The 23839-nt window shown below is 35.0% G+C and overlaps 1 protein-coding gene across 3 annotated transcripts in view; it reads left to right on the top strand.

The window, feature by feature from the left end:
* Positions 1–20874, top strand: part of TECRL (trans-2,3-enoyl-CoA reductase like) — a 143345-nt gene extending 122471 nt beyond the window's left edge. For 2 of the 3 annotated variants that reach the window (XM_027544615.1, XM_027544614.1), the window contains 4 exons: positions 5964–6021; positions 18439–18524; positions 19070–19115; positions 20255–20874. In XM_027544615.1, coding sequence (XP_027400416.1) covers positions 5964–6021; positions 18439–18524; positions 19070–19115; positions 20255–20382 — 318 coding nt within the window. In that variant the 3' untranslated portion in view covers positions 20383–20874. The remainder of the gene's footprint in view (positions 1–5963; positions 6022–18438; positions 18525–19069; positions 19116–20254) is intronic. The other variant, XM_027544616.1, reaches the window with a different exon arrangement.
* Positions 20875–23839: the final 2965 nt, after the last annotated feature.

The following is a 23839-nucleotide window of genomic DNA, read 5'->3' as shown; positions in this document are numbered from 1 at the left end:
ACTTAATGGTATATTTAAATCTTAAAGGTATATTTAAACCAATCTGAAAAGCTCATATATATCATGTAATTCTAACTCTATGACATTCTGGAATAGGCAAAACTGTAGTAATAGTTTAAAAAAAATGTCAGTGGTTTCCAGGAGTGGGAGAGAGAGAGATGAACAAGAGGGATAAAGTACAGAGTAAAGTGACAATACTTTATATGTTATGAGAATCATAGATGTCATACATTTGTCCAAATCCACAGAATGTACAACACCAAGCAAACTGTAATGTAAACTGTGCACACTGGGTAATAATGATGTATCAATGCAGGTTCATCAAATACAACATATGTACCACTCTGCTGGGAGGTGTTGCTAAAGAAGGAGATTATGCATATACAGGGGGAGGGGATGTATGAGAAATCTCTGTAACTTCTCCTCAACTTTGCTGTGTATTTTACATTGCTTTAAAAAATTAACTCAATGAAAACATTATAGGTTGGCATTCATAATTTTCAACTATATATATATAAATATTTTAATTATTAATATATCAAATACATTTCTTCTGAAATATATGCATATTATCCTTTTTTATGAATGGACTAATATATAAGTCAGTTTCATAATAAACGAGTAGAGATTAGTAATTAGAATAAAGTTCTATAATTTTATGATCACAGTAATACAAATTATCATAAGTTAAAAGACTTCATGATTGCTGAAACAGTATAATATTAGCTTATATTGTCATCAGTTTTACAATGTATGTGATATGTCTTATCCCTTAAAGTAGAAATGAACACTTCAAAAAGGAAAAAAAAATAGGAAACTAAATTCCCAAGATCAGAAGCATTGATATATTTTGTAGGTGAAACTTTTTCTAATTATTTACTTATCCTGAATTTTCTTTATTCTTGAAATATATGTTAAGGAAAAATAAACATAGCAAAATTATAATTATTTTATTATCATCATTATAAATAGACAAAATAAAAACATCTGAAGCTCAAGCTTATAAGTGATAGAAACATTTTAGCCGATTCTGTGTTTCAAATCAATTAGTAAAATGACTATCAAATTGCTTGATAGTTATAAGATATTAGAGTTGCCAATAATTAATAATACATATAAAACTGTAGGGATAACATGAATGCAGAAATAAGATAGATTATATTTATCCTATAAAAATATTATGCAGTCATAAAATAAAGACTGCTTGTTTTTACTGTGGAAACTAAAAGGATTTTACTTTCACAATGTGACAGCCTGACTAGCTGATGGCAATAAATTCTGTATTATGGGGTTTTCTTTTTTTTTCCTGTGGATACGTCACTTTCACTATTTAAAGCTGAGAATGCTTAACATGATGAAGCTTGTTAGGAGAATAATATATAAACTATATATCCCAGAAAGTTGATCTCCCTCGACCCTTTTGCTCATTGACCACTGGCATATTTGCCACAATGCCAACATGCTGAGGAACAATATAGTCGTCTCCCCTTATCTATAGGTTACACATTCCAAGGCCCTCGTTGAATGTCTAAGATCTCATATATCAGAGATATAGATGATATAGAACATCACATATCATGATATAGAACCCTATACATACCATGTATTTTTTCTCAACATACCTATGGCAAAATTTAATTTATAAATTAAGCACACTAAGAGAATGTCCAAACAGAGTAGAATGACCTGAGATTTCATCATGCTACTCAGAATGGTCGACAACATCAAATCTATGAATTTTTAAATTTTGGAATTTTCTTTTTAATACTTTTGGACCACAGTTGACTGTGGGTAACTGAAACCACAGAGAGTGAAACTGCAGATAAAGTCAAGGGGATACTTCACCTAGTAGTAAACAATAAGAATCTTAAGGGTGAAATGTTGTATATTCTGAATCAATCACATCTTTCAGCCTGGAAACAATGGGATTTAATTTGGATAGTCCTGTTTGGGCTTCCCAGGTGACTCAGTGGTAAACAATCCTTCTGCCAAGACAGCTGATGTAACTTCCATCATCCCTGGGTCATTAGGAATATCCCCTGGAGTAGAGAAAAGCAACCCACTCCAGTATTTTTGCCTGGAAAATACCATGGACAGAGGAGCCTTGTGGGCTACAGTATATGGAGTCGCAAAGAATCAGTCATGACTAACCAAGCACACACACACCTGCATTTTCAGAAAACTCTATGGAGTACAATATAATGCATAATATGTTACTTCTAATATATTAACCAAGGTTCTTCGTGTTTTATTAAAATTTAACATTCCCCATACTGTACATTGTTAAATGTTTTACTGTGCTGATTTAAAATAAAATGGAAATCTCAGTGAACTGAGAGTACAAAGGATGCTGAAGAAAGTAAAAATGTTTTCATTAAAAATGTTTTGAATGAAAACATTTTTTAAAGATGATTTTTCTATGTAAAAATAGATTTTTTCTATTCTATTAGCTTGAAATTTCATTTTTAATATTTATCCACCTAATGATAATTCTGAAGAAGAGAGTGAACTATTAAATCATTCAACACCATGCTATTTTTTAAATGAATGCTAGTGTGAGCAACAAGTAGTCAATAAATTTATATAAAATAAAGCACACGTGAATATTTTTAAATTTAAGCCACCCATAAGCATTCAGAGATAAGTCTTTGAATTTTTATTATTTATCATTCTAATGTTCTTTCTCACTTAGAACACTCTATCTAGTGTCTTCTTTTAATTGTGGTAAAAACAATTGCTTAAGATTTACTATCTTAACTATTTTTAGAGTACCATTCAGTAGTATTAAGTATATTCAGACTGTTGTACAATTTTAAAATCTAGGCCAGCTTGCTCTTCACAACTACAGTAATTCTGGTAATATCTGTGAGTTGCTTATCTCTCTTTCTGTAAGTTGTTGAAAATATATAAACTTATTTTTAGTTATATTAAACTTTTTGAAAAAAAAGTAAAATTGTTGCAAACTATCAATTTGTATATGAGCAACCCAACAAATATTTTCATATTTGTTTTTTATATTACTATAGTGAAGAAAATCATGTTTCTTTTGTATATAATATTTGGGTATAACTTATGTAAATATATTTGAACAGTTTTTCCTTACTATTTATGATTGTCTATAACTTCCTTCATAATATGTGCTACTTAGGAACCATAAATGGCTCAAAGTAGATAGTATTCACATATTTTATTATCAACAATAATTTGCAATTTAAGGAGTGTTAAATAAAATCTACTATTAGCAACTCCCACAAGCTCTAATATTTATGAAATTGTTGTGTTAACATATAATACGCCAAATGAAGATATTTAATTTAGGGAAGAATCAACTCAGGAGAAATATGTGAATCATGCTGAGAAATATTCCAATGTTTCAAAGTTAATGTGCCCTGAAATTTTAATCAGTGATAAAACTATATACTGAGTTTTATAGCACTTACTGAATTTCCTAATCTTATCACTGACCCAAGAAGAAATTAAATCAAATACTTTTATTTCAATCTATTAGCATTGATACCTGTATATATTGGAGTGATTCATTGCCTAGACTTTGAAAACCAGTGCTTAAGGTAAAAACTACGAATATTACAACTGTTCTTTAAATTCCAATAGAGTTGCTGAATTAATGGTAAAGTAAGCATCTTTAAACATATAGAGTTGATTTTTCCCATACAATATATATATATAGAAAAATATTTAATTAGTAGATAGCAAAATAAAAAAATCGGTGTATTTACCAGTTTTAAAATTCTCTTCTCTCATATTTCTTATGTTAGTATATTATATATTTGGGGGTGATCATGGTGGTGGTGGATTAAAGATACACAAATACAAGTTATGGCCTTGTGCTACAAGGCTGCTCTAGTAGTAGTCTACCTAAAACTTAGACAAATATAACATTAAATTTGGTAATTACATGTTTTGTAATGCTGAAACTATGTGACCCAGAAACTTAGAGAAGTGCAATCAATGCAGAATAAATCTAAATCATTTAATCTCTAACAATGAAAAACAAAGGACTCAGGTTTCAAACACAGGTCCATCTAGCATAAAGCCTACAAGCTTAATCACATTAATGTGTAAATCATTTCAAATATAAAATAATAATCTGAAAATTCAATTTTTAGCTTTGTCTTTCTAGTGGTAAAATAAAAAACTAGAAGTCTTTTCTACAATTATTTTATGCACAAATATGATTGCTAACAATCATGATATTCTAACTCTTCAAATATTTTAATACATTTGATATATTTGCTAATATTATTCTTCTATGAGAATTAATCTATTGAAGCTGATTATTCCAAATGACTTTTTGTACAAAGTTCTAGGTGATGATAAATGGAGTCTTGTTTTCACTTTCAATTTATTTCTTTCCTAAAATTTACAGAGTAGAATTATATGCCAGTTATGTTAAAGTCACCCAGAAAATAAAATCTATATGACTATTAGTATATGTGAAGAAATGCATTCAGAAATTGTTGAAAAGAAAAAAATATCAGATATATTGCAAAAGATTTTAGCATTAAAGCCACTGAGTTAAAAGAATGTGCAATTTATGGGATACAGTAATATGAAAAGTTGGATACTCTAAACAACAAAAATTTTGGATAACATAACCTACTATAAATAACATAATACTTATATCTTGACTACATACTTTGCATTAAATTATGTCAAATGTATATGACAGACAAAGGGATTATCTTCAGAGGATACATGTTGCAAATTCAAACATCTTTAACCCAGGAGATATTAACAGTTAAACTTCTTAGCAGGTCATCAGTTCAGTTCAGTTCAGTTCAGTCGCTCAGTCATGTCTGACTCTTTGCGACCCCATGAATCGCAGCATGCCAGGCCTCCCTGTCCATCACCAACTCCCAGAATTCACTCAAACTCATGTCCATCGAGTCAGTGATGCCATCCAGCCATCTCATCCTCTGCCGTCCCCTTCTCCTCCTGCCCCCAATCCCTCCCAGCATCAGGGCCTTGTCCAATGAGTCAACTCTTTGCACGAGGTGGCCAAAGTACTGGAATTTCAGCTTTAGCATCAGTTTTTCCAATGAATACCCAGGACTGATATCCTTTAGGATGGACTGGTTGGATCTCTTTGCAGTCCAAGGGACTCTCAAGACTCTTCTTCAACACCACAGTTCAAAAGCAACAATTCTTTGGTGCTCAGCTTTCTTTACAGTCCAACTCTCACATGCAAACATGACCACTGGAAAAACCATAGCCTTGACTAGACGGACCTTTGTTGGCAAAATAATATCTCTGCTTTTGAATATGCTATCTAGGTTGGTCATATCTTTCCTTCCAAGGAGTAAGCGTCTTTTAATTCATGGCTGCAATCACCATCTGCAGTGATTTTGGAGCCCAAAAAAAAAAAAAAAAAAACTGTCACTGTTTCCACTGTAGCGTGCTAAACAGGAACAACTAGTGAAGTGTACATGACTAAAGGATCAGGTGACAGACAGACAACAAGTGCCTGTGTGGGGAAGTACTGCTTATACTAGGTTTTCTAAACTGAGCTGAGACCAGCTGGGAACCATACTACTATCCTTGAAGTGGAAGGGTTGCTACTGTGTTAGCAAACTTGGAATACATAAACCTATGCCAAATCTATCTTCAGTGATAAGACCTGTTTAGTGCTGTAAAAATATGCCCATTGTATCAAATAAAGAACAGATAATCAACAGGACCTGATTAACAAAGCAATCTGAACATAGCTATCTAATGGGGTTGAGGATTTCTTCAAAATCTCTACCTCAATGTGACTCATTCTTCTGATTCTATATATGTCTACAACAGCTTCTTTCACTGTTATAATACAATATCTCTTCTTCTTACACTTATAGTATACTTTTGGGTCTTTAGAATATATTAAATGGATATTTGAATATTTAAAAATATATTTTTAAAAGAGACCCAAGTATATGACACCAAAATGTTGAAATGTTTTGCAGATTTGTGAAGCTGGAAATCATTTCATCAATGTAGTGTTGTCTCATCCCAGTCACACAGGTTAGTCACTTTTTAAATCTTCTCCAGAGTGAATTATGCTAATTATTATTTTTTAAAACAATGGTTGGAAACATTTAAGGTTTGTGCTCCCAATTCTTGTTTTATTATGTCTAATTTTTCAAAATATTTGAACTAAATTATAGTTCCTAATTATGGTTTCTCTAAAATGAAGTGTACGTGTACACATGCACACACTCACATACACACACATACTTTCTTTAAGCATATTTAAAAAAAAACATGATTAAGATGTAAAGAAGTGTGAAATCCATTGATGATTATCCAAATTTCTTAGCTTAACTTTCAATCTTAATCTGGTTTGCACAATAACTGTTACAATCCAACATGATTGAAAAAAAATTCATAAGCTTTTTTAATAAAAGTGAATCTTCTTTGACAAATTTAGTGGCAGTCGAATAGCAATACCTGAGAGAACACTGAATTTAGTATTTTGCTAAAAGATTTGAAAATATTTACAGTGCCTAGAAAGTTCCATGGACAGAGAAACCAGGTGGGCTACAGTCCATGGGGGTCATAAACAGTTGGACATGACTGAGTGATTGAACACACAGAGTGTCTATATAATTTAAAGGTATTTTTGGTAAATCAATACTCTCATTCAGGCTCAATTATAGCACAATGATTTATTTTACATTGTACATAATTTAATTGTGATTTCAAATAGCAGTGATGAACAAAATTGGGTTTCATGTTTTCATTATAATTGCAAGTGTGTTTGTGTCTTCAAGTTTGTTTTAACATTGACCTGAAATTCCTAACATTTTCTTGAAAGTTTCTAGCAGGCTGGAGAAGTAGATATATGAAATATGTTCCAGAATATTTTTTCACGTAACTCATAAAATTACAAAGAAAATTTATATTAGACTATCTATGAGCTATATATAATAACATAACTGTTTTATTATAATATTCACATATTTTAATAACTAACTTTTTGATTGAGTTTATGACAGCAAATTATACATTTGGATATATAAAACAACTGAATATGACTTGAAACTATCTGTACTTTCTCTTGCAGAAAAAAATTTAACATAATAATGCAAATACTATTATGGTTTGTTGTCTGCATTTGTACGAAGTAAAGCCTACATTTAACAAAGAGGTTAAATACTATTTTCATTTGACCCAAATACATAGATCTACTGGTTTTTCTTTTGACGTATGTGAAGTCCAGATGAAAAACTTTTGATAGTCTGATTTTTTTTTTTAAGCATAGAAGCAGATCACAATGCAATTTTATAAAAAATATCAACATTAACAAGCCTATGACCATCAAAAAGTTTATTCTTTACTCTGAGGCTCTAACAAGGTGACTTGCTCAAGATTCTTCACCTGGAATATGCTGTCATTATTTGAAAATTTTAAATCATCACATTCTCAAACTCTGAAAAAGTTCATGTAAGGAAGACTTGTGTGTGTGTTTCTTTACTCCACTCTTTAATTTGCTTTGTATGTTGTTCTTGCCAAGTCAGAAGCCAATGCAATCTCTTCTTGGTTAATTGGCTTGGTCTTTTGCCTTGAGACTCAGAACACTTTTCATTATTACTAAAGTATATTAATTTTGTACTGAATTTCGTAGGATGTATCTTAGAGCTGATAATTCCAGATCATGTCTGACTCTGTATGATCCCATGGAGTGTAGCCCACCAGGTTCCTTTGTCCATGGAATTCTCCAGGAAAGAATAGTGGAGGGGGTAGCCATTTATTTCTTTCTCCAAAGGAATCTTCCCATCCCAGGGATAAAACCTGTTTCTCTCATATTGCAGGCAGATTCAGCACCATCTGAGCCACCAGGAAGCCCAGTTTTCCCAGAGACATGATGTAGTCTTTTAGTTGGTTGACTCATGTCTTGTTTAAGTTCTAGAAAGTTTTCTTGTATTATTATTCTTGCATTATAGTTTAAATTTGATTTGTTACATTGTGGATGGTGAGAAGATGGTGGGGTGAACATGTTACATCTGCTTCTATTTTATATTTCTATCACTTTCAATATTTAGCTTTTTGTTCATTCTTTTTTTGTTGTTTTTACTGTTTTTGTTCATCTACTAAATATCCACTATTCTATTGATCATTCCACCCTTATGCAAACTGAAATATGTTGCACTCATATTACTTTTTTTTTTTCCTACAATTTAATTCTTGAAAACAATCAACTCTTTTTCCTTCCTGTTATATACATATCTTTTTTGAGTTCTGGGATTTCCTCACAGCTACATTCTCTGTTATCTGCAAATGCTTCTGTATGTTAAAATTTTTCTCTTTTGTTTTGGAGAGGATTCATTTTATCACTTGGGGAAAATTCTTGCTTTACATTTTATTCAAATAAAAGCTTTATGTGAATATTGATCAAATTCTGTTCATTGTAAGTGTATGGATTGTCCTTGAACAGAAATAACAAATGTTTTCACAGATGTGGTGATGAAGTGAAGTCTCTAAAGGATAAAGTGTGCTCTGGAGGACATGAAATGTTTCATTATGTCTTTTGATTCTCCATATACTCTTTTGTTTTCTAAATTTCTCAATTCCTGGAAATGTATCCTTATTTCTTTCCCCTCTAAGCCTTCAAGTATTATCTCCTTTCTTGGAAGCAGTGTCTTCTAAGATGAGAACCTCTGGACTCATTACTTTCAAGTCATTGCATGTCCTTTCTCTATATTTAGTGTTCCAATAATATCAAGTCTCAGACCTCTTCTGAGAGTAAAACCTCTTCTGATCATAAAATATAGACATCTACACACATACACACTGCATTATTTTTCCTTACATAAAATTTTTATCCAACTCTCAGTTCCTGTGTCAGGTCTAATTGAGTCTCTGTTGCTTCCAGATTTTATTACCCTACTTATGCATTCATTGGAATTTATACTAATATCTCTATATCTTAGATATGCTGTAGGCATGAATAATGGATGGGGACTATCTCTTACTGACTGTTTAAGCAAGATCTACAAAATGTGTTCCCCAGGAAATAACAATTTCATATAGAACAAGCCTTTAAAATCTTATTACAAAGTACTGAAAAAAAAGAGAGAGAGAGAGAGAGAGACAAATTTATGCCAAGTAGGAAACTGAGTTGTGAAGCTATCTCGAGGATGGTCTCAGCCATTTTTGTTGGGTTATCTGAAACTAGGGCAATCATTCTGAATTAGCCTAAGCTGGAATGACTAGAAAAGATTTAGATTGGATTTGGGGCTCCCTGAGAATGAGGAAATTATCTTGGATAAGGCAGCTTTCTTTTGTCAAGGCCATCCTTTCAGAGGGTATACTACTCAAAAGCTTTCTGCTACCAGTAGAAATTTAAAAGAGAGACATTAGTGGGAAATTACACAGCCTTCACTGCTGCACATGGCCTTCGTCTAACAACTGATTTGCACCAGTTTTCTTCTTCACAAACTTCTAGATTCCCTCCACCATCAACTGGCACAATTAACATTTCAAGGATTATATATAGCATGATGTGGACACTCACCTGAAGGGATCTTATCAGGACATGGGTATGGCCCTTGTTCTTGGGTTGAGGGAATATCATGAGATGTCCAAATGCTAGAGGCAAAATATCATCTTTTTACATCATTATATACCAGCAGGTTATACATAAGTTCCACACCTTAACTTTTTCCATCACTGATAAGTTTAATATGTAGAATCTATCTGATTATAAGTCCAAGGGCAGGAGTGCTTACAATAAAACTTGAAACAGCTGCAATTTTCTACCTTGAACCCTACTAAATTTTCATAGCTTTTGTGCTCCATGGTATACAGTTCAAAGATTTCCTTGGTGTGTAATATGCATGCTACCTGCCAAACTGGAAAAGCCCTGTAAGACAATTTGCTTCCTTCTTAATGGTAGGAGGTACACGCTGTACTATATTTTCTCTGTTTTGGAGAGGATGCCCCACAATCATTTGGTCCCTAAATCTTTGTAGTGTTTATTAGCAACCCCCATGTTTTCTGTGGACCACAAATGTCTTAAAAAGGCCATCAACATACTAGCCACTTACTCATTCAGTATGAATAGCATAATGTTATTGATACAGTGATTTTCAATGAGATGCCCAGCCTGAGCCTTCTTGGACTGTTTTATGGTAAAGGGTGGGAGTAATAATTCTAGAAAAAACAACAACAAAAACTGAAATTCTGTGCTATTGCTCATTTTAAAGGAAAGTAAACTATTCTGACCTCCCTTTGTTATAGAGATGGAAAAACACATTTTTAAAAAATTCAGTCTATATCCATAGACCCAAGGCTGGGTTAATAATCTACCTTAGTAGTATTAGGTAGTTAGAGTAGAAAAAAAGAGTTCAAAATGGCACTCAGAATAAGCAGCAGTTTAAAAAGCCCTTGAAAGTAACAAAGAAATTTAAAAAAAAAATGAAATGGACAAAGAAAGAAAGAGAAAAAGCCCAAGAAAAACCACAGCCACAGTGAGAACCTCAGGCCTGAAAACACACCCAAACAGGCTTATTTCCCGGGTTGGCCTTGAACACTCTATTTACCTTCCCTTCTGCCGGGGACCAGCCCCGGCTGATCCAGGGTATTCGAAGGAGAGACGGCGTAGGCGAGGATCAGGATACAATAGCTTCAATTAGATATTAATTAAAGATATAAAGAGTAATAGAATAAGGATAGCTCAGTAGGAAAATTCAGTGGAGAAAAGAGGCTGAGTAGCTTGGTTTACGCGGGAGACCAATAAAACTTCAAGACAAGAAGTTTGCACCACTTACGTAGGCCGCAGGCATCCTTCCGTTCTCCCGAAGAAGAGGAGACACTGAGGCCTCCCCGGTCGGATCTTAGAAGCCCAGGCATAATTAGTAAGCATGGTGGGTTCCGCGCTCCAGATGGAGACTCAGCCAGAGTGAGAGAGAGAGCGACATGGGGAGACCAGTATTTTGAGAAACTGATCCCAATTCTTTATTTTCCAGAGTCTGTTTTTATACACTAAGATGTTATACAAAAGTCACGTGGGGACAGCAGTCCTGACTTTTATTAAAGTCAGGTGCTTCACACAAATGTATACAGAGGTCTTAGGGGTGTTACATCATCTTCTGGCCAGGGGGGCCTGCTGACAATTTACGACCCTCTCCTTGTGACAGCGGTCAGTCAATCAGGACACTTATTTCTCCAGGGCTGATTATTCTCAAAACAGACGCCACCCAAATAAAGTTACATTCCTACAGGGTGAGGGTGTAGTGGGTTTTAGTTAAGGAAAGAATTTACTTAGCCTAAGGTCTAACGTGATTAATATCAAAGGTTAATTCTATATATTCATTAATGTGTATAAGGGCAGGGGATATGGAGACTTAGCAACAAACATTGGCTCAACAAATGAAAAACCCTTCACCAACACAATTTCTAATTAGCCCACTATACTTATAGTTTTCTAACTTTTCTAAGGAACCTGTTTTTAGAGGGTTTAAAGCATCTTGTGCCTCTCAAGATTGGTTGGGAGGCTGTGAGCAATCACATGTGTCCCGACGAGCCTGTCAGGCAGGCTAGAGAACCTTCAGAGGAGTTTGTAGGTTAAATCACTCTTGTCACACCCAAGAGTTTTTATTGACTGGAGCTCTAGGTTAACTCCTTCTCCGAAAGAGGTGGTGGGGGACAGCCCCCCGTAAAGTCAGAGGTGTAGGTAAGAGCACAAAGTAGTAAAGTAGGCAGGCTCTGGTTATGGGGGTAGACACTCGAGGAGTTCCAGGGGGACTCCTGAGGTTCGATCCCGCCTTTGCATATGTCGAGCCTCCTTCCTCATGACCTTTGTCATGGGCGGAGTACCTCACTCTGGCCCCCAACACCCTTCCCTGACTGGTCCCCAGTAAAAGCCCTAATTTGCTTGGGGAATAGCCAGTCAAGCCCTAGGAACCACCAAGTGGAAGAGACAAAAAGTATAAAAAGGGAAGCCAAAAGGAGTCGAGAACACTCCTCCAGGAGTTGGTCCACTCTCCTGTCTTGAGATTGTACAGCATGCCTCCTTCTTAACAAATATTGCCTGTTTGAGCTCTAACTAGTGTGTCTTACAATTCTTTGCTATGATGAGGCAAGAACCTCCAGTGAATACTGCCTGCTTAATAAATCCTGCCTGCTTGAGTTGTAACTAGTCTGTCAGTCTAATTCTTTGCTACAAGGACACAAGAACCAAGGGAAAAAAAAAAAACAAAAACAAAAACAAGAAAAAACCTGGCAGTAATATGACTTAGCTACTGAACATGCGTGCATCAATTGCAATGTTGGATAATATAAGTCTGCAGGACTCCACTGTCACTCTCCAAAATACATCTGGCTTCTGCAGAGCTTGCAAAGTGACTTAAATGATGATATAATGAATAATACCATCCAAGCATACTTTGGATCTTCAGTGTAGCACTAATCACCCATTGGGAAGCAGATTGTTTATATTTACCAAAGAATGAGTACAATTGCAGACACGTCCACTTGGTTTTCCCCATGGACATAGCTCTTGCCCTAAAGCTCAAGAAATCAATGCACAATGTGGATATACAAACTACAAACTATATATATTCCAATTATTCATTCACTGCCTGAGAAATGAGCCCTATGAAGTAGACTATGATTATTGTTGCTGTTTAGTCACTAAGTCATGTCTGATTCTTTGCAATCTATGTACTGTAGCCCACCAGACCCCTCTGACTATGGGATTCCCCAGGGAAAAATACTGGAGTGGTTACCATTTCCTTCTCTAGAGGATCTTTCCAACCCAAAGATGAAACCCATATCCCCTACAATGGCAGGAAGATTATATAACCATTGAGCCATCAGGTTGTCAGTTCAGCCACTCAGTCATGTTCGATTCTTTGCAACCTTGTGAACCACAGCACTTCAGGCCTCCCTGTCTATCACCAACTCCTGGAGTTTACCCAAACTCATGTCCCTTGAGTCGATGATGCCATCCAACCATCTCATCCTCTCATCCCCTTCTCCTCCTGCCCTCAATCTTACCCAATATCAGGGTCTTTCCAAATGAGTCAGCTCTTCGCATCTGGTGGGCAAAGTACTGGAGTTTCAGCTTCAACATCAGTCCTTCCAATAACACCCAGGGCTCATCTCCTTTAGTATGGACTAGTTGGGTCTTCTTTCAGTCCAAGGGATTCTCAAGAGTCTTCTCCAACACCACAGTTCAAAAGCATCAATTCTTTGGCACTCAGCTTTCTTCACAGTCCAACTCTCACATCCATACATGACCACTGGAAAAAGCACAGCCTTGACTAGACAGACCTTTGTTTATAAAGTAATGTATACTTTATAATATGCTTTTTAATATGCTATCTAGGTTGGTCATAACTTTCCTTCCAAGGAGTAAGTATCTTTTAATTTCATGGCTACAATCACCATCTGCAGTGATTTTGGAGCCCAGAAAAATAAAGTCAGCCACTGATTCCACTGTTTTCCCATCTATTTGCCATGAAGTGACAGGACCGAATGCCATGATCTTAGTTTTCTGAATGTTGAGCTTGTAGCAGTCTTTAAAATGTAGCATAGTCTATTCTCACTAGTACACAGTTCCATGAACAGATGCCAGTATATCATTTAGTGAAGTTATTTTAATGAATGATTATGAGAATGCTTATATATCTACAGTTGTTTCCATGTTGCAGTCTTTCTCCTTGAGGTCCCAGACTGTTATTTCATCAATGAGTTTAGTGTCTTGCAACTCCTTTCAGTCTAAAACCTGGGAAAGAAATAGGGAACTTTGTATTGAACTAGCTTCCTCATGTCTCTGGATTATTCATCTCAATTTATTTTGTCTAAATTAAGACATTCATTTTGTGGTATCCATCAATTCTAACCTTTCAGAACACTGTGTTCTTACAACCAGCCTTGCTTTCTGTGGATCAAGTAACTTCTGAACTTCCCATTCATTTTGGCTTATAAGAAGTGCCACAAATAGAAATGGATTCGATTTGGGAGATGGGGAAGAATCTTTTAATCCCAATTACTACAAGGCATCCCATTCTAAGATGACATCACTTAAATTCAGTCTGGGATGTCAGAAAGCCAACCTTGATCTTAGTAATGGTGATGCCCTTGCACTAACACCTTTCTTATAGCTTTGGAAAATGGTGTGTCCTCTAGGTTTTCCAATGAAACATGGGGAATACTATGGGAATACGAAAAATGGGGAACATTTTTTCCCTCCCATGGAAATGGAACTTCCCTTTTGGCCTTATTTAGACTATCCACCCAAGGACCTTCACTTTTCTAAGCAATGCAACACGTTTTTTCTGTTTGCCAGTGAAATCACAACACTTTTTTCCCCTCATTTACTGAGGACTGTTGCTTTGTTCATGCTTCAGGTGTATGTTAATGTGTTTGTACTAGCTTAGCAGAACATTAGATCCTTGGAAGAAAAGCTATGACCAATTAGACAGCATATTAAAAAGCAGAGACATTACTTTGCCAACAAAGGTTTGTCTAGTCAAAGCTATGTTTTTTCCAGTAGTCATGTATGGATGTGAGAGTTGGACTATAAAGAAAAATGAGCACTGAAGAATAGATGCTTTTTAACTGTGGTGTTGGAGAAGACTCTTGAGAGTGCCTTGGACACGAAGGAGATCCAACCAGTCCATCCTAAAGGAAATCAATCCTGAATATTCATTGGAAGGACTGACATGGAAGCTGAAACTCCAATGCTTTGGCCACCGGATGTGAATAACTGACTCATTTGAAAAGACCCTGATGTTGGGAAAGATTGATTGTGGGAGGAGAAGGGGACAACAGAGGATGAGATGGTTGCATGGCATCACCAACTCAATGGACATGAGTTTGAGTAGGCTCCAGAAGTTGGTGATGGACAGGGAAGTCAAGCGTGCTGCAGTCCATGGGGTCGCAAAGAGTCAGACACAACTGAGCGACTGAACTGAATGCCTATATCCCATAAGAGTGTTCCAATAACAGAAACCCCTTATCCACTTTTATATCTTGCCTCCTACAATGCGGGAGACCAAGGTTCCATCTTAGGTCGGGAAGATCTCCTGGAGAAGGAAATGGCAATCCACTCCAGTATTCCTGCCTGGAAAACCCCATGGACAGAGGAGTCTGGCAGGCTACAGTCCATGGGGTCTCAAAGAGTTGGACAAGACTGAGCGACTTCACTTTCTCTGTTATCCAGCATCAGCAGAATCCAATTACAGCTAAATTCTCCTATAATGTGCTAGTTCACACTGGCTGGGTTCTGTAGCACTCTTGGGGAATAACCTTTTTTCTTCCCCTTATTTGGTCACAATAACCTCTAGTACGTTATTTAGTACTGTCACACTATAGCATACAGGTTAAGAGAGGGTTGAGGAAGATAGGGATTTTATTGCAATTTAGTAGCCTCTGTATTAATTTTAAGGAAGGAGCTGTGTTAATTTTTCTGATTTGTAGTCAGATGCATTATAGATTGCATCACTAGCTCCCCTAAGGGAGTGCACTAATTTTGAACAGGGAAGAGCAGCCTACTTCTACAAGCTCAGGCAGTTCATAAAAATCCGTACTGCCTAATATTCTATGAATGATGACTTAGCTTAACAGACCTGGTTTGGATTAGAGTTGTGTGTTCTTTGGTGCTTGATTACTCTTGCAAGTAAGTCCCAGGGCTGGTCTTCGCTTACTCTTCTTTTCTCTCATTGCAGATTAGAGCTGTTTCATATTGGGTTGGCCAAAAAGTTAATTTTGGTTTTCCATAACATCTTATAGAAAATCTAAATGAACTTTTTGGCCAATCCAATTTACTACCAAGGGGGCCTGCCAGTTTTCACAGTTGGCTTTTAAGTGCTAATTATCCATTTCAGTTTTAGCTATCTTTACCAAGAACATTGATAGCATCACCACTAAATTCTATTGGACCAAATAAAGTAATCCTTTTCAACAGCATAAAATACCAGTAGACCAGGATAAAAGGTTTTATGTTTGCAAGGTTACCTTGTAATAGCAGTTCTTTGTTTGGCCCCTGCCATCAACAATGGGGCACACAGCACAGGCTGGTCAGGAGGTCATTCAGCTCTTAAATGCCATTCCAGTATCTGCTTTGGGTGCCATTCCTTGTGGCAAATACTGTAGATTCAGTTTTCTGTGATACAGACACTGAAACAGAGATTTGCATTCAGGAGTTGTGTTAGGGTGATTTGATAGATGAAAAGAGAGAAATCATGTCTGGGTATGAAATTGAGAGTAAGACAGTTTCATTGAGAGTATCAGATGAACCTAGGGGCCTTCTAAAGCTGGCCTGAACAATCAGTGTTGTTCTGAATTAAATAATCAATTTGCCACATTGATCCAATAATGGATAAGGGTAAACCAAAAAGTGAGTGTGACCTTGCATGAGTTTGCTCCCTTCATCCAGGTTATCTTCACAGAGGATGCTGAAAGTTAAAGGCTTTCGGCCAACAGTAAATCCAGAAGCTGTGGAATAAACCCTTTATACCTGGGGAAGAATCTGGGTAGCTGCAGCATTGTAATGTAACACAATCTTCAGACTTTTTAATATAATAAAAGATTAGTTATAAATAGAAACTATACACTGAGATACATTTCATAGGAATGTAAGTATTAGATTCAGTTCAGTTCAGTTCAGTCGCTCAGTTGTGTCCGACTCTTTGCAACGCCATGAACCTACAGCACGCCAGGCCTCCCTGTCCATCACCAACTCTTGGAGTCCACCCAAACCCATGTCCATTGTGTCAGTGATGCCATCCAACCATCTCATCCTCTGTTGTCCCCTTCTCCTCCTGCCCTCAATCTTTCCCAGAATCAGGGTCTTTTCAAATGAGTCAGTTCTTCACATCAGGTGACCAAAATACTGGAGTTTCAGCTTCAACATCAGGCCCTCCAATGAACACCCTGGACTGATCTTTAGGATGGTACTAATATCTAAACTTACATATTATTACGATTAATAGCAAACAACACACTGAACAAAATATCTATATACATATATTTTTCTGTGTCATAAGACACATTGGTTATCTAATCTACAAACCACATCTGGAAGAAATGTGTATTTGTGGACCCTGATCATTCCAATACCTCCAGGAATTGAACAGACATAGACTGGCTTTAACCCAAATTACCTTGTGTTCACATTCTGCCTCTGAAAGTCAGTTAACATGGATAGGTTCCTCAATCATCTTTCTTTTGATAAATATATGAATGATACACAAAGGTGTTTACATAAATGTTACCAAGAGAATCTGTTCTACTAAATGGCATATATATTTATCCTTATCTTGAAATAAGCAGTGCATGAAATTTGCACATTGCCTAATATATTTTTCACTTTGATAGTTCAACAATCCTTACAGTTTTGAAAGCAGCATATTATCATTTTATTAAGATGTTAGCATTTAAATAAAAGACATTAGTTGATCTGTTATCTAATTAAGTCTTGCTATGAATACACAGTAATTTTATAATTCACATTTACTTTTACAAATGTCACAGCTCAAAGTTCAACTCGAGATCATTATGAATTTATTATACAAAATATTTCTTGAAAAATTTGAAAGGCAAAAAGTAACTGAAATAAAGGACAATATGCTAAGTATAATGAGAGTTGTAAATAACAATCCTGATTACTGAGCAGAAATAATTTGTGTGGTACTTCTGAATATGAGACTTCCTTGGTGGCTCAGAGCGTCTGTCTACAATGCAAGAGTCCTGGGTTTGATCCCTGGGTCGGGAAGATGCCCTGGAGAAGGAAATGGCAACCCACTCCAGTACCCTTGCCTAGAAAATCCCATGGACGGAGGAGCCTGTTGCAGGCTACTGTCCATGGGGTCGCAAAGAGTCAGACACGACTGAGCGACTTCACTTTCACTTTCTGAATATTAACTCTTCTGATATACACTGTAATCCTCTTATGAGAGATTTTCATACTTCTCTGATATAAATGACATACTTATGAAATTCCCTCTGGATCATTACTAATTTAACAGAAAGAGAGTTTTGAGGTATTTAATAATCTCAACCAAAAATATATTCTTTGACACTAAAGGAAAATAAGAAGAGGCAAGCAATTGTTAAAACACATTAGCAGTATTAAAATATAATGTAAATCTCAGTAGGCAATACTGCTGAACTATTATCATAAAGAAAATAATGTTTTTATATTGTTTAATTTTTAAATTTAAGGAATTGATTATTGTGGTGCATCCTGTAATTTTACTGCAACATAGCTGTAGACATGGTCAGAAAATTATAAGGATTTTTTTGAGTCAAAATTTTATGACATTTGAAACTGGGTCTCCTTTGAATAATTTTTAAAACAGGTTTCTATAAATATATGATGAGATTTCATATGATATATAGTTATTGTAGGGAATTTAGAACTATATAATAAATAAGTGATTGTATTTGAAATATGAAACATCATTGATATTGTACTCTACTTTTTAAAAGGAAATAATGCCTGTTTTCCAAGTCCAAATTATAACCCCTTTACATGGATGTTTTTCCTGGTTTCATGTCCTAACTACACCTATGAGGTATGTTATATATGCATGTGTATAACTGAACTTTATTTGATAATATACTAACTACATATGTTTATGTACTTACATGTATTTTAGATTATGCATGATATGTATGTATGTTTAGTATGTAGATACAGACATAGACAGAAATATAGATTATAATACAGATTTCAACTGAAGTTACAGGCATAGGAAATTAGAATATTTCACTCACAATTTTTCCTGCAGAATAAATAGTATTTGTGCATATATCTATCTATATTTAAAGAAAATTTTATAAATAGCATGTTAAATGTCTTGAGAAGCCTCTGGATTGTATAAAAACATTTGAAATAATGTCTTTCATTTTACTAGGAAAATGATACTGTTTTATGAGTTTTTTAATCACTATCATATTTATCAATGAAATTATAACTTTGGAAAATATATTTATACTTAAAATTTTCCACTGTTTTAAGCTTTTAAAATACCTAATCAATGCCTATTTAATTGTTCACAAGTGAATAAATTTCTAGATTGACTATCAATATTTGTCAATTTATGTTTTAATCTAACAGATTGGATCATGGATTAGTTTCACAATCATGACTCAAACATTGCCAGGTAAGACCTAGGTTTATTAATGATTGAAGTAGATACACCTTTAGGAGAAGTGGTTTTTGAGAACAAATTGCTATAGTACTGAAATTAGGCATGTTTGCAATGGGATTTTTTTGCCTTTATTTTTATTTTGGATTTTTTATCAGTATAAAATTATATTGAAACATTGTTTACTATGCATATCTGTATAATTGTGGTTGCGTGCTTGTGCTTAGTCGCTCAGTGTGTGCGACTTTTTTGCAACCCTATGGACTGTAGCCCGCCAGGCTCCTCCGTCTATGGGATTCTCAAGGCAAGAATACTGGAGCGGGTTGCCATTTCCTCCTGCAAGGGATCATCTTAACCCAGGGATCAAACCCAGGTCTCCCACATTGTAGGCAGATTCTTTACTGACTGAGCCACCAGGGAGGCCAAAATGTGGTTAATCCAAACTAGAAAATGTAGTCCAAATATTTTTATTAAGCAACAAGTTTTTGTTAAAAAGAAGTGCTAATAACACACTTCACTTTAAACTCTCTCATGTATGCACACAGACTTGTACATACTGTGTCTTCAAGTGTTCACACCCATCTGAGAAGGGAAGGCTGGGGCATGAATGTGTCATCTTGAATGCTTGTCATTTTAACACACAAAGAAGTTAAATTGTAATAAACTCATTTTATTAGAAGGGATATATATTATTTCCATTTCATTCATTCTTGTTCCACTGTACAAAAATGTAGACTAGAATTTATGTGATTCGTCTTATATGTATATATGTGTGTAGAAGAAGTGTTTTCTTTTTTTCTTTTTTTTAATTTTATTTAACTTTACAATATTGTATTGGTTTTGCCATGTATATACATATGAAAAACTATTATTGAAAAATTAAAAGGGATTTTAAGAATTTCTTCTTTGTAAGTATTATGTGACAGTGGGGTGTAAAAAATGTAGAATTATTTCAGTTTCTATATTTTTATGTTTATTCAACCATGCAATATTGATAGGATGTATATGATGCTAGGCAATATAAATAAGGAAAATTGATAGAGAACTATGTAACACTTGGGAAATATTTTAAGGGCTATTTTTTTCAAACATAACTTGTTATGTCCATAATAAAAATAAAAAAGAAACAATAATTATTTATTTTTTTCTTCTAGTTGGGATTTTTACACTTCTGATGAGTATCCAGATGTCTCTGTGGGCAAAAAAGAAACATAAGATTTATCTGAAGAAATTCAGTTCTTATATGCATAGGAAATCAGCAATGATTCCATTCATACTGTAAGAAAAATAAGTGATCTTATCTCATGTACAGAAAAGCAGTATAATAACTCACTAAATGAAATTTGACCAAGGATAATTGTCTATTCTGTTCCATAAATTCACAAACAATAGTATTTTGGCTTGAGTAAAAATATATAAGAGCAAAATTTAGCTGAATTTAGAGTAATAAACTTGAGGCAAATGAAAAATTGAAATTATAGATATCGCTATAATTGAAAATAGCATCCAGTACATTTTTAAGGGACTGATACTTGAATGAAATGTTCTTATTTCGTTAAATCTTTCATAATACTATTGGCTTAAGACAATTTAAAATATTTGAATTCTATAAAGTGAATATTGCAATATTTCAAACACTTGAATTTTACATATTATTTTGAGAGTGATTTTTTCTTTTTGTTCAATATGTTATTGAGAAATTTCAGATGTCTTGAAACTATTATGTCAGTAGTTCAATTTTACCTATATTAAAAGTTAAATATTTGTAATTTGCCATGCGTCTTGGTTATTCATAATATACATTGTATATCATTTTGGAAATACAATATTCAAAATATTTTCTAGACATTACTCATTAAACATTTGAATATACTATACTGAAATATATTTATATTTACAAATATATCATATTTATATGTGAATATAGAAATAGATATATTTCAAATGGACAATATGTGATGATGAGGAAATTGTGCATTAAAATGTTGAGATTAAGAGTAGAAATATATTTTCCTTTATTTCCACATTTTTAGATTTCTATGTCTTCTCAAATCCAGTGTAGTAAGTATAAGATTGTATGTGTAAATATGCAAATACACTTTGACAAAGAGATGAATTATGTTATAAAAATTACATACATAATAGTTAAAAGTTTAAAAGAAATTTTTATTCATATTTAAATTGGGTCTTTTTACACTGGTTAATTTCTAGAGTCTTACCAGTTATTGGATATAAGTGTATCTAAATAGATGGATTGGTAGACATACATATATCAAAATATCATTATTAAACCTCTTAGATATTTAGATATTTGACAAAATATCCTTGGTAAAGGTAGGTTTAAATGCATTTTGTAGGTGTTTCTTATTAAGATATGTGACCAACTATTCAAGAAATAACAAAATCCTCTATTCAAAAGCTTTACCACTCCCAAGTGCACCTTATTAAAATATCACAAAAGAATATAACAACATATTTTAATTCACTAATATTCATTCAGCAAAACAGCATGAAATCACAATTATTTGCAGTAATATTCCACTTCAGATATGCTGCTGTATTTCCAAATGTGTGACTACTTTAATCTTATAAATGCAACTACATTCTCAAATTCTAAAATTCTTGTGTGTATATTTTCAATAATTGTGATTTTTATGTCAATGTAAAGATTATGAAGATATTAGCAAGTGAAAAATTCTATGCTTTAAACAGAGAAAGACAAATAGGGCTCATCTCTACTTTAAATAAAGTATGTATGTATGTTGGAGAAGACTCTTGAGAGCCCCTTGGACTGCAAGGAAGTCAAACCAGTCCATCCTAAAGGAGATGAGTCCTGGTTGTTCATTGGAAGGACTGATGTTGAAACTGAAACTCCAATACTTTGGCCACCTGATGCGATGAGTTGACTCATTTGAAAAGACCCTAATGCTGGGAAAGATTGAGGGCAGGAGGAGAAGGGGATGACAGAGGATGAGATGGTTGGATGGCATCACCGACTCAATGGACATGAGTTTGGGTAAACTCCGGGAGTTGGCGATGGACATGGGGGCCTGGCGTGCTGTGGTTCATGGGGTCGCAAAAAGTCAGACACAACTGAGCGATTGAACTGAACTGAACACATAATGTCAGCATCAAAGAATATGGGATTTGTCAAAAATAAGTTGTGTGGTTTGAGAAAGGAACAATTTAGATGTTATCATCAGCCATATCACCTAGGAAACAGAGTTCCAATATGGCCACTTAACAGGACAATGTTAGTCACTTAGTCCAGTCTGACTCTTTAGGTGTAGCACTAATCACTCATTTAGAAAAGGCAGAGGAACTAGACATCAAATTGCCAACATCCACTGGATCATAGAAAAAGCAAGAGAATTCCAGAAAGAAAAACATCTACTTCTGCTTCATTTACTACACTAAAGCCTTTGACTGTGTGGATCACAACACTGCGGAAAAGTTTTAAAGAAATAGGAATACTAGACCACCTGAGAAACCTGCATGCAGGTCAAGTAGCAACTATTAGAACCAGACTTGCAACAATGAACTGGTTTCAAATTGGGAAAGAAGTACGAGTACATTAAGGCTGTATATTGTCACCTTTCTTATTTAACTTATAGGCAGAGTACAGCATGGGAAATGCTAGGCAGGATGAAGGACAAGCTGGAATCAAGATTTCTGGGAGAAATATAAATAACCTCAGATATGCAGATAATACCATAGTTATGGCAGAAAGTGAAGAGAAACTAAAGAGCCTCTTGATGAGCATGAAAGAGCATAGTGAAAAAGCTGGCATAAAACAAAACATTCACAAAACGAAGGCCATGCATCGGGTCCCATGACTTCACAGCAGATAGATGGGGAAACAATGGAAACAGTGACAGACTTTATTTTGGGGGGCTCCAAAATCACTGAAGATGGTGACTGCAGCCATGAAATTAAAAAATGTTTGCTCCTAGGAAGGAACGCTATGAGTGACCTAAATAGCATATTAAAAAGCAGAGACATTACTTTGCCAACAAAGGTCCATCTAGTTAGAGTTATGGTTTTTCCAGTAGCCATGTATGGTTATGAAAGTTGGACCATAAAGAAGGTTGAGCACCAAAGAATCGGTGCTTTTGAAGTGTAGTGTTGGAGAAGACTCTTGAGAGTCCCTTGGATTGCAAGGAGATCCAACCAGTCCATCCTAAAGGAAATCAGTTCTGAATATTCATTGGATGGACTGAGGCTGAAGCTGAAGCTCTAATACTTTGGCCACCTGATGTGAGGAGCTGATGCATTGGAAATGACCATGATGCTGGGAAAGATTGAAGGCACGAGGAAAAGGGGAGGACAGAGGATGAGCTGGTTCGATGGCATCATTGACTCGGTGAACATGAGTTTGAGAAAATTCTGAGAGATAGTGAAGGACAAGGAAGCCTGGTGTGCTGCAGTCCATGGGTCACAGAGTTGAAGGAAACTCAGTGACTGAACTGAGTCATTCATTGGGATGCAGCTTGTTTATATTTACGAAACAATGAGTGCTGTTTCAGAGGTTTCCACTTGGATTTCCCCATGGCAATAGTTCTTGTCCTATAGCCCAAGAAATCAATTTACAATGAGGTTATGCAAACTACAAAGCGTGTATATTCCCTTATTCATTCAGTGCTTGGGGAAATGAGCCCTGTGAAGTATTGGACTATGTTTGCTGTTGCTGTAATTGCTAATCACTAAATCTTGTTGACTCTGTGATCCACAGACTGTAA

Source organism: Bos indicus x Bos taurus, chromosome 6, assembly GCF_003369695.1.
Source record: "Bos indicus x Bos taurus breed Angus x Brahman F1 hybrid chromosome 6, Bos_hybrid_MaternalHap_v2.0, whole genome shotgun sequence".
Taxonomy (NCBI): Eukaryota; Metazoa; Chordata; class Mammalia; order Artiodactyla; family Bovidae; genus Bos; species Bos indicus x Bos taurus.
Note: the sequence above shows the minus strand (reverse complement) of the source record. Positions and strands in the feature narration are given on the sequence as shown.